This window comes from Candoia aspera, chromosome 1 (genome assembly GCF_035149785.1).
Source record: "Candoia aspera isolate rCanAsp1 chromosome 1, rCanAsp1.hap2, whole genome shotgun sequence".
In the NCBI taxonomy this organism is placed as follows: Eukaryota; Metazoa; Chordata; class Lepidosauria; order Squamata; family Boidae; genus Candoia; species Candoia aspera.
Window position 1 is genome coordinate 203,167,043 of NC_086153.1, and position 12,510 is coordinate 203,179,552.

Here is a 12,510-nt window from a genome sequence, read left to right on the forward strand (position 1 = left end):
TTTTTCGGCACAAATCGGAACCATACATCGTTATTTCTGTTCAGAATCTCATATCTTTGTTTCGGAACGGAAGGCAGAAAGGTTCACTTTGAGATCGTTTTCTTCGATTCGATTTCTAACTCTATGCACACCCTTTTTTCCCCAAGGACCCCAAATCCTTGTCTACGGTGTTGCCTGTTCCTTATGCCGAGGGTTCTCCATTCAGTAGGGTCTACATACAGACGTCGATGCTGGCTGCTGAAATAAGAAAGTAACAAAGGAAACTCTTTATGGTCTCTTCGTATCGGGAATGCCGGACTTTGGATTCTTCCAATCTGCGGTTGAGTCAGGCGGCTGTATGACGACGCGGGCAGAGAGGGTGCGTCCGGGTCCTTCGCGATGGCGGAACAGGAAGTGGAGGAGAGGCGGGGTGGGGCCGCGTCGAGGGAGGGGACTACTGCGAAGTGAGTTGCGTCCTCTACTTGGGCGGCTGCCGAACCGGACCGCGCCGGGCTGACCCCCTCGGGGTGTTGTCGTTAACGTTCGTGCCGCCGCCGCTGTCATGCCGCTCTTCGCCCCCAACCCCTTCGAGCAGGATGTGGGTGAGTCGAGCGGGAGTGGACGGGATTTTTCTGCCCGGCAGGGGAAGACCAGCCGCCCTAAAAGGTCCCGGCTCGGCCTCCAGGCACGGTCACAGGTCGGTCCTCCCTGGGGATCAGCTCCGTCGGCGTGGCCAAACTCTGCCCGCGCATTTCCTTCCGGCGAGGCCGGGGGCAGGAGGGAGGCTCTCTTACTCGTCCCGTCCCAGGACTGTCCTCCCGATAAGGAGGTCGGTCGACCTCTGGTTGAGGATCTGGGTTGAAGCTACCTATGCGGAAGGGGAATAGGAGGTTCTGCCCCTTTAACTTCGCCGATACCTAGAGGAAGCAAGATTGATTGTTTTCGGAGGCTTTAATGATTTTACGAAATATTCTCTGGCTGGGAAGACCTGATTCTCGTCCTCTTCCCCAGGGCAGACCTGGAGCGAAGAGCGAATGATTTGCCCAAGGTTAAATTTAAGGATGGATCCTAATCTGGTCGATTATTCCTTTAAAGGCAGTCGGCTTCTAAAAAGTCCACAGGCCCACTTTTAGCAGTCTGTGTATTCAAGAAATAGAACTATGGACGCTTTTTAAAGCAGGTTGCTTTTAAAAGGGAAAAAAAAAACTTTAGAAGCTAAAATGAAATAATATCAAAAGAAGCTAGAGTTTAAACTTTCAGTTGAAAAAAAAAATCTTTACAGCTCTAGTAGAGTCAGAATTTTTAATGGTAATAGAGAAGGAATTGCCTCATTTACCTAAATGATGGTTTCATAGAAAGGTATTTATTTTTCCATTCCCAACAACTAAATCCTCTTTGGTAGATCTCTAGAGATTCTTTCAATCAGTGCAGGTTTATAAGACAGGAGATGGTCTTAAAATATAGGTATGCATCTGGAATTAGGAGAGGAGGCTAATAGTGTTAACATAATTCAAAGACAAGTTTTGATAGGTAGGAATAGAAGTTAAGGTGTTAAAGGGTCTTATATAATTGGTTACTCTCTTAATTTAACAGCATAGAGCTGTTGTTTGGCTAGACCTCAAAACCAGAGATATTTATTCCAAAATCTAATGACATAAGATTTTCAGAAGGTCCTAAGGTTGAACTTTTCGGATTTGTTTGCTCTCTTTGCTGCTTTATACCTTTATTTTAGCTTCTCTTGCTTGGTTGAATTCATGAGCACTGGATCTCAAAGAGAAATAATTCATGGCATTAGAAATGATTTAAAGCTGTATATTACTGGGAAAGGAATTAGGCAAGAAATAATATATCAGCAGAGATGACAAGACACTTTTCTTTCTCATTTGCAGTAGCACAGCTATAGTCATCTGCTTGTTACAGGATGTCATTTGTGATTGGTGGATATGTTGAAATTAGAGAATGGGTATCTTTACAGGCTGTAGGTGTCTGGGGAAAATGTCCTGTTAAAACTCAGTTGGGTTTACAGTATTATACAGATTTGTTTCAGATTACAAGCTTAGTAACTTATGTGTTTGCAAATTTGGGGCTCAGTTGTACATTATTGTAATGAGTTATGCTTTTAAGAAATGTTTATTTTTCACACTACATCTAAAAGCCCTAGGTCTAAAATTATTTTAAAAATAAGTCATTAAAAAAACTAAAGCCTTTAAAAATTGCACAGGAGCATTAAAAAAAGTCCTTTCAAAAATTAAAAAAAATTCTTTAGGTTTTCCAAAAAAAGTTATAACCAAGTACATATTTTTCTTCGGAGGGGGAGTTTGATGTTTTAGTATTACAGCTGTGAAAGCTGACTTGCCAGTGTTTGCCAGATGAAGTTTTTGGGATGAATCTTCCTCATGGGCAAATACAGAGCCCACATTACTGACACATTAACATTAAGCTGTAATGTGATTTAATGTTTCCTTTGGTTTAGCCTCACTTTGAAAGCCCCCAAGAAGGAGCCATTGTTATAAACCACAGTGGCTGAATTCGCATACAGTATCACATTAAAAAACAAACAAGCACAGCCTAGATCAACCTTGCTCACCTTTTTACCCTGGAAGAACCCTTGAAATAATCTTCAGGTCTCGGGGACCCCTGCATAAAAACCATTAAAAAAATATAAACACAATGAAATTCACTTCTAGCCTACAAAATCCATGTTTTACAACAAACAGCCAAGCGGCAAGGAGGCAGCGGAGTCCTTGAGTGTAAAAATCCCCACCAGTGTGAGAGCTAGCATTGCTTGGTACATACCGTTCAAAAAAATGTTTGTTTATTTTTCAGTCACAATCTCTCATGGAACCTCTATCAACCTCTCGCAGAACCCTAGTTGAGAAAAGCTGGCTTAGATCCTAGAATATTGGAAGATTCATTCTTTGATATGTGTATAGATTTTAGGCTGTATAAGCATTCAAAAGAGATTTTAAATTGAGTAAATGGGAAACCAGCTGCAATTTACAAAAAAAATTATGGGCTTTATATTAAACTCCTGTCAGAAGCAATTACATTTTATGTTAGCTAAAGTTTCCAGAAACTTAACACATAAAGTCCCTACTCAGATTTATATAATATGAAGTTTTAATTTTTTTTAATCTGTTCATTTGTGTCCAATTCTCGGAGACTGCCTGGACAAGTCCCTGCAGTGTTCTTGGCAAGGTTTTTCAGAAGTGGCCTGCCATTGCCTGCTTCCTAGGGCTGAGAGAGAGGGACCGGCCCAAGGTCACCCAGCTGGTTTTGTGCCTAGGACAGGACTAGAACTCTCGGTCTCCTGGTTTCTAGCCTGGTGCCTTAACCATCACACCAAACTGGCTCTCATCATATGACTAACCTCTTATTAATGAGAAAACACTTACAATCAGAACCAATTTTTACTCTTGAAAACTTATTCTGAAAATAGTGGTGTTTTGCAGATGAAAGTTGCAATCCTGTGCATGATTCCTCAGATTTTTTTGACTTAAATTGTTTAACTGCTGTTTTAATTTCTAATAACAAGCATGTTTTTGATTCCAAGTTTTACAAATCATGGAATAATCACATTTTTAAATATTTCACCAAGAAAGAGGATAAATAGATTCAAATCTTAAGCTTTTTAAAATAATCTTTTATATCTATAAATATTCATTAAAATGTTTAGCTCTAGCACTGTGCACATCATGTACCTTTAGAAGAGTCATAGAAAGGATGTTCTTATATGTTTTTGTTGAAATAAGTTTTTTTTTAAGTAGGGATTTTAATCAGAGAATCATAGGAGATAACATTTAGGAAGGATCTTAGAGATCATCTAGCCCAGTGCAGAAATCTACTGTTATAGCATCCTTGGCAGATGGTCATCCGGACTCTCTTTAAACACAGAGCAAAGAAGGCTCTGCTACCTCCTAAGACAGTCTGTTCCATTACTGAATATCACTTATCTTCAGGAAAATCTTCCTAATGTCTACCTGAAATCTGCTTCCTTGTAATTTAAACCCACTGTTTAAACCCACCACCCCCTAGAGTCGGACACGACTGGACTTAATGTCAAGGGAAACCTTTACCTTTACCCTCCATATCTTGTGTTGTATGCAAATTTGCTAATCATATTTTCTAAACCCTGATCCAAATAATTTATAAATACAGTGAACAGTGCAAAGCCCTGTAGTATGCCCCTTGGCACATTCCATTTTTGGCCTGCACTCGTAAGGTATGATTATTCAACCTGCTCTGTATCCATCTAATGGTAGTATAGTTCAACCCACATTTTGTCATGTTCTCTGCTAGGATCTCACGGGAGACCTTGTCAAATGCTTTGCTGAAGTAAAGGTATGCTATATGCACTGTATTCCGGTGATCAACTAAACTGGTCACTCTGTCAAAGGTCAGATTGATTTGGTATTATCTGTTCCTGATAGACCCATGCTGGCTTCTGTTAATGGATTCTTTTCTAAATGCTTACAGTCTGACTGTTTAGTAATCGGTTCCTACTATCAGTGTGAAGCTAACCGGTCTGTACTTATCTGAGTCCCTTCCCCCTCCCCCTTTACTTTTTGAACACAGAAATAACCCTTGACCTTCTTCAGTCCTCTGGCATCACACACAGACACACACACAATTTTTCCACAGAAAGCTGCTCCAAAATGATATCTGCAAGCTCTTTCAAGATTCTCAGATTTAATTTGTATGGTCCTGGGTACTAAAACTGATTCGTGGTAGCCAGGCCCTCCTTAACTATCTCTTTATTGACATTGGGTTGCCACTCCCTTCATTTGTTCTGCTTAGGTCCATTTGAATACAGTTCAGACTGCGCTGGCTCTTCAGCTAAGAAACAGAGATGAGTCGGACATGACTGTGCAGGGGAAACCTTTACCCTTACCTCTTTGTGGAGGCGTTTGAAACAAAGTAGGAATTGAGGAGCTCTGCCACCATCCTACCATTTTGTTCAAGCATTCCACCTTGTTTCATTAACACCTACTAAATCATATTTACCTTCCTATATTTGATTATATGAGATATATATATATATGAATGATATATATACACACACACACATAGACATACATATATATGATTTATAGTTCTTCATGTTTGCTCTTCATATTATGTGCATTTGTAACAAAAACTATAACCTCTGTATTTACATGCTCATTATTTAGTGCATCCACATCCTCCATATCACTCTCAGTCCTGTTCCCAATATTTCGGTGTCTCACAATTTTCTAGACTTTCTTCTCTGACTACCACAGTACTTATTTTAAATCCCCCAGCATCAGATTTGCAAGGTGCTTCCTAAGTGCATTCTTCTCAGTTCTTGTGAGTTGTAGCTTATTACTTGCCAAGAGCCCTTCATCTTGGAAATATATTCCACGATCAAACCATTCCCAGTGGTACCATCTGCATAGCCACCTGTTTGTTTCCAGTATTCTTCTCTCTTGCTGGACCAGGAAGGAGTGAATAAAACACCACCTGTGACCTCAGCTCCTGTCAGGATGTAGGACCAAGAACCATGCTGAGATCAGATGCCTTAGCTCTACTGTTTATTGTTCTGCCCTATAGTACAGAATCTTGCTAAACTGAGAAAGTATCAGCGATTCCTACTAGAAAAGCTCAGAAAGTTAAGGCGCTTCTCTTTGGGATTTCTTGATAGGAAGCTGAAGAGAATCAGAACTACGCATGCGCTTCTCCCCCTGGAGAGAGCCCCCTCCCTCTCCATCAGTAATGTCCATAACAGCTCCTCCTCCTCCTTCTTCCCCGGTGTTTCACAGTACCATGCAGGGTCTTCAAGGTTGTGTCATTTGTTCCCATATGGATTAGTAAAAAGGGGTAATGATTAGTAGATGTCAAGTGTTTGGGAGCTCTGTGTGTGTGTGTGTATACTGTATATATATTTGTATGCCACCCAGTCCCACCCAGGCTCTAGGTGGCTAAGAATCTGATCATAAAATAACACCTGTAAAGAAAAAAGAGAGAGAAAACCCATATATACATAAAATAAAAAGTAGAATACATAAAAAGAGAAAATACAAAAGTCAGGTGCTCACAGATCTGACTGAATACCCCCAGGCAGCAAGTAGTTGTCAAAAAAGCCTGTCAGGTGGCAGTCTTGTAAAGATGGGACCTGGAAGGAGTTGTCTGTATTTGTACTGATGCGACATACAAATTACACGATCTGGCACACCCATTATTTGGCCAAGTACCTCCTACAAAAAGATTGAAGTCAATAAGGAGCTGCTTAGACTGCACTGAGGAGATTGCTACTACATCTCAAACAGAAGGATTAAAAAGATGGAAATCTCAAGTAAAACACCTTCATAATTGGATAGAACCACTTGAGGAGTTGCCTGGAGGTTCAGAGGAAGAGTGGGCTGTTTGGAGATGTTTAAACAGACTGTGCACTGGTTTGGCCAGAACTAAAGATTATATGGAAAAATGGGGGTTTCTCCCTGAGGACAAGGAGATATGTTGCGAATGTGGCAATATTCAAACAACTAACCATCTTTTACAGTGCCCTTTGGGACCAACATGCACACAGAGTGACTTACTGGTTGGAAACACCTCTGCCATCAATGTGGCCCGGTATTGGGCTAGAGCTATATAAATTTTATATTTTTATTAAATGTTTTTAACTTTTTAAATTTTAATCAATATTTTCCCCCTTTCTATTTCCTGCGTTTCTGACATGAAACAAGACGAGACATACAAATGAATATGGGAGAATGTGGTCCCTTATATAACCAGATCCAGAGCCACTCAGGGCCTCAAAGGTGGCAAGATGGCGGCCATGTAAACCTACTAAATAAACAAACAAACACAGTACAACTCCCAAAGCAGTGGATTCAGCTATACAAGATAAACTCATCACTGTGCAAATTGATAAAGTACATTCTATACCAGCTGTAGGTGCTGAATATTCTTTAAAGGCAGGCCCATGGAGAATGCATTACAGTAATTCAACAGAAGGTGACTAGGACATGACTGAGCAGGGCCTCCTTATCCAGGAATGTCCACAATTGGTACAAAATATGTAACCGTGGTAAAGTTATTGTTACAATTAACCTGCCCTCCCTCCGTTCCTTTATTTATTTATAGGTCAACTCAAGGAGGTAAACATATCTAATACTCATGCCTCCTGTTATCCCCACAGCAACAACCCTGTGAGGTGGGTTGGGCTGAGAGAGAGTGACTGGCCCTAAGTCACTCAGCTGTCTTTCATGCCTAAGGCAGGACTAGAACTCACAGCCTCCTGGTTTCTAGGCCAGCACCTTAACCACTACACCAAACTGGCTCTCAATAAAAGTTCAGAAGTTGTCACAGGAGTTGTGAGTCTAGGAAGATACCGAGGTCACAGACCATCTCTGAGCAGAGGAGTACATTCAGAATCAACTAACGTATTAGTTTTTAGGCCCATAGACCCAAAGCTACTCTGTCTTAAAGAGATTCAAGCTCTCTGTTCCTCCCCATCCAGACCCTCATTGCTTCCAGGCACTGGGTCAACACTTTTGCCACATTGCAGAGATCTTATCTCTGGGTGTTATCATTATATCGATGATGCTGAACCCAGTGCTGACAGATTACCTCTCCCAGCAGTTTCAACAGATGCTAAAGAGAAGTAGAAGAGAACAGAGGCTTTAGGCACTCCATAGAGTAGGGGTCTCCTTCACTTCCACTAGAACCGGCCCATCAGGAAGGAAGACAACCACTGCAAGACATTGCCCACCCCCTCGCAAATCCCTTGGAGGCAGTTCAGAAGGATGCTATGGTTGATAGTACTGAAATCCACTGACAGATCACGGAGGACCATGATGGTTGTACTCCCCTAATCCCAATTTCTCAGTAAGTTGTCCACAAGCTTGACTAATACAAGCATGATTGTGCTGTACCCTGGCCTTAAACCTGACTCTAAGTCCAAATAATTCCCTTCCTTTAGGTCTGTGTGGAGCTGTGGGCCCACCATTCTCTCTACATCTGCTCCCAGAAAGGGGAATTTGGAGACAGGTCTGAAGTTATCCAGAACAGATAAAAATAAAGGCTTCTTGAGTAGGGTGACAGAACAGCCCCTCGCTGAAAGAAGCATTGATTATTGCTTGAATGCAACTTCCTGCCACCTCATAGAGGCCTTAACCAATCATGAACTTAACCAAGCAGGAAGTGATGGAAGTGACACTAAAGAGAGCCCTATTTGCTTCCTCAAGATTCACAGATTCAAAATGATCCCAGATCACAAGACGAAGCCCCAGTCATTTCCATTGGTGCAGTCGTGTTGGACTCCAACTCTTTTTCATCACATCCTGAATGTAAGCCCCCAAAAAGAGCTCACATCGTGAATACAAGGCCCTGAAGCTTGTGGTAACTCCGCTAATGTAAATAGGGAGGCTCTGGAATCTATTCCGAAGCTCCAAAGAAAAAGACCCCTCTTGGCAGGCTAAGGTCTTTCATATCACATTCTTCCATCTTCTCTGCCTGGCTTGTTTTGTTTTCTAGAAGCCTTCTTGGTATTATTTTCCCTGCATAAGCACTTCCTGTATTTGATCCAAGAATTCCTCGTCTTCCCTGAAAAATTGGAGGATGGACAGATTCACTTCTTACCCCTTTACTTTTCTTCCAGGAAGGCAATTGTAATGTGTAACTATTTTTTCTGCAGGTTTCTCTACCGAGCTTCTCCTGCCCTCTCTTGCCATTTTTCTAGTAGCCATTTTTTAATAGTAATCCAAAAATGATGATGTCTCAAGTAACCAAAAGAAAAAGACAAGCCTCTCCTATATATGTATATAATTTTTATTAAAGAAATTTTTAAAAGAATAAAATCAATACAGATTTTGAAAGAAAAAAGTAAAGAAATTAAAAAATATTAAGTGGAAAAAAGTGCAAAGATGGAAGAAAAGAGAAGCGAAGAGAAAAGAGAAGAGAAGAGAAGGGGGGAGAGAGAGAGAAAGAAAAGTTATAAAGCAGCAGCTTCTAATTTTCTTAACAGCAGTTACAAGTACATTTGTATTTTACCCCCTCTCTCTAAGGTTACAACATAATTTCCTTCTTTCTATAGTCTACCTTTCTCGTGAAACCTATAAATCACAAGTTCATTTTTTTTAGTTTTCAGCAAAAAGTCCATAAGGGGTTTCCAGTCACTAATAAATGTGGTGGTTGTCCTTTCTCTAATCAGGCAAGTCAATTTTGCCATCTCTGCTAATTCTGTCATCCTCACCAGCCATTCCTCTGTCGTGGGTTTTCAGTCTTTACATGTTTGCACGTATAATAATCTTGCAGCAGTTATCATATATAAAAATTCATTGTCAGTTCTAAGGATGGTTGCTGTCCTTGTTGTCATTTGGTCATTTTTATCACATCTTAGTCCTGTTTTTTCACTGTGCTCCTTGACTTTGATTATTAGAGCTTGCAGATCATTTGCATTTTCAGCTATCAGAGTAGTGTCATCAGCACAGGTTTTTGAGGTTTCTTCCTCCAATATTAAAACCATGCTAACCTTCCAGTTCAGTCCCCCCTTAATATATATTTAGCATATAGGTTGAATAAATAGGGGAAGAGCGTGCAGCCTTGTCTCCCTCCTTTGCAAACCTGGACCTGGTCTGTTTTGCTATGTTCTGCCTGTATTGTGGCTTCCTGACTTGTGTTTATGTTTCACTTGAGGACAATGAGATGTTTTGGGATTCTCATTTTTCTAAGGACATTCCTCAGTTAGACATGATTGATACAATTGAAGTCCTTTCTATAGTCAATAAAACACTGACTTCTTTTTAGTATTCTTTGGCTTTTTCAATTATCCAGCATCCATCAGCAATAATGCCTCATATTCCTGGGCCTTTTTAGTTGTGCCATTGAATAATAAGATACGTGTATAAATATGCTTTTAATGTTTTTAATAAAGATGCCTTTCATACTTGATTTGGAGATTAGAGATAAAATTATTAAATGGCTGTTTCAAAATAATTCAATTCTGTTGACAGTATTGCTTCTAAAAAAGTTAAATTCAAATGCATATTTTTTCAGACATGAAGCTTAGATGCTAATAAGCCTCCAAATACAGCTCATATTGATGGTATGAATAACTTGCCCTTTCATGTGATAGTATACTTTGTTCACAAAGTGGAAATGGTTGTGTTTATCTGTAATTTCCTATCTGAGAATGAAGATTTGTAGGCCAGTGCTGGTATATGTTCATACTTTGCTTTGCTGATACCATATAAATCAGCTGCCTGGCTTGAGAAGAAAATAAACATTTATAGACCTCTTAACAAGTAAAATATGAACATTTGAAACATTGCCATTTTCATTCGGACTCCAATCTATTACAATTTATTGTTCATTTGAAATTGTAACTTTGTGATTATTTTTCCACTGCACTGAAGTAAATGTATCCAATTTTAGACATATATTATGTCAGAATTCAAAACAAATATGTTTGTGAACTTAAGGTTTTAGCAGGATAGTGAGAGTGCTTTTTCAGCGACCCTAGTGACTATTTCAGACAAAAGATGCTTGTATCCTGCCTGAAAGGCTGTTGATTCTTGTTATGTTATTTTTCTCCCCAGAAAAGGCCACAAATGAGTGCAACACTGTTGAAGACTGGGCAGTTATCATGGATATATGTGACAAGATTGGAGGCACTCCTAACGGGTGAGACCCACCAACATATCTTGAATGGTATTTTATAGAATGTTATGATTAATCTGTGCCTTCTGTCCTGTCAGGCAGCCTTACTCATTCCAGTCATTTTAAGCATATATGTATCTGTATGTATACATTTACTCATACACACCAACACACAGACACACACAGTAATGTGATTATACTACATTATCTTGTTGTTTTTTAAAAAAGGAGAGCCAGCTTGGTCAAGTGGTTAAGGCTCCAGGCTAGAAACCAGGAGACTGAGAGTTCTAGTCCCACCTCAGGCATGAAATCCGACTTGGTGACCTTGGGCCAGTCACACTCTCTCAGCCCACAACATCAGGCTTGGGTGACAAGCCAGTCAGTCAATTTCTGTTGCAACCAATGGATCAACATTCGGTTGATCCAAAAAGTGGACTCTGCACCCACAGGAAAACACTAGGAAGAAAAAAAATACCTTGTTTAAAAAGGGAGAAAAGATGCAAATCCACTTTAGACCAAATGAAAACTTTTAACTTGAAACTAGGTCACTTTAGAAGTTGTCCAGAACAGAAAGTCGCTTTCTTACATGTTACGAAGAAGGAGAACCAGTCTGTCATAAGGGGAACATAAATAAGAACAGTAAACTTTTCTGCTGATCATTAGGTCTACGCTGGAACTCTTGGAAACTGGTTATTATTAATTTCAATTGTTCAGTGCTAATTTATTAAAAATGCCTCCAGCGAAATGCTTGAGGTTAGACTGGACTAAAAAAGTAAAATATGGATGGTTGAAAGACATCAGCATCTGCTTTTATTTGAATAATAAAAATGTATTTCAAGTAGTAATTAGCATGCCAGGGCTGTTTTGCTTGTAATTGTGTTTATTTATTGTATTGTTCTGTAAGGTTACTGTTGTCTAAATTAAACACATTAAACATTTCCAAGTAATTAGGCCCTTTCAAATTATCTTCTGAGTTAACATGTAGAAAGGTGACGGGTTTGTATCTTGCTGATTGCTGCTGTATTGTCAGTGTTCGTATGGACCTAGTAAAAAGTTGGAACCCAGCCTTTTCTGAATCCCCAATCACATAGAAAGAATCTCAGTTTGTATTCTCTGTACACGTGCATTCAGTCAGTGCTGAGACAGCAGGTGTGATTCTGGTGCCATTCCCTGCATTACTGTTAGCCTTGCAAGGTAGGCTAATTCAGGAAATGTGCCCCACAAGAAATACTGGGACTCTCCTTTATTGATCTTGAAAGCCTAGCAGTGTTCTCCCTCCCTCCCTCCCTCCCTCCCTCCCTTGTCGTTGTACCATGGAGAGTCAATGTGGGGCAAATTTTAAGTTTCTTTCTCACACTCTTGTTTTCCCAGGCTGAACTCATGTTTTGCTAACTGCTGCACTCCATTTCCATGGCCCTCTCCGTGGTTCTCTACAGTTATGTAGACATTGTGGTCACCCAAATTGTATAGTGGCATAGCAGTTGTTGTGTTTTGTAAACTATTGTTTATGGCTTGGTTTATATGTGAATTCAATTACTATGGTTTATTCAACAAGCCATAGTTAAGCCAAGGTTCAGAGAAATGTGAGAACCCTGACCAAATCAGAAAAACTGAAAAAATAGCATTAGATTAATATAGCAAACGGAAACATTGAATCACTTAAGTGATTGAAATCTACCTATTTTGTCCTGAATATCATCTCTTAGAGAGAAGTCTGCTGAACTGAGTGTGGCTTGCTTTGCAGAATAAGATTGTGTTTTGAGGTTGAAGTATTAGAGGCGGAACTTCCTTTTGTATCACTAACAACAATATTATGCCCCAAAGCTCTTTCTTCAATGTTGTCTTCTTTCTGGGACCTTTTGTTCCCTTTTAAGCAATTAAAATAAGAGACTGACACAGATATTATTTTTA

The 12,510-nt window shown here is 39.9% G+C and overlaps 1 protein-coding gene across 2 annotated transcripts in view; it reads left to right on the forward strand.

The window, feature by feature from the left end:
* The first annotated feature begins 419 nt into the window (after positions 1 to 419).
* STAM2 (signal transducing adaptor molecule 2) overlaps positions 420 to 12,510 on the forward strand; it is a 30,214-nt gene continuing 18,123 nt past the window's right edge. For both annotated transcript variants that reach the window (XM_063318353.1, XM_063318354.1), the window contains exons 1-2: positions 420 to 581; positions 10,539 to 10,623. In XM_063318353.1, coding sequence (XP_063174423.1) covers positions 542 to 581; positions 10,539 to 10,623 — 125 coding nt within the window. In that variant the 5' untranslated portion in view covers positions 420 to 541. The remainder of the gene's footprint in view (positions 582 to 10,538; positions 10,624 to 12,510) is intronic.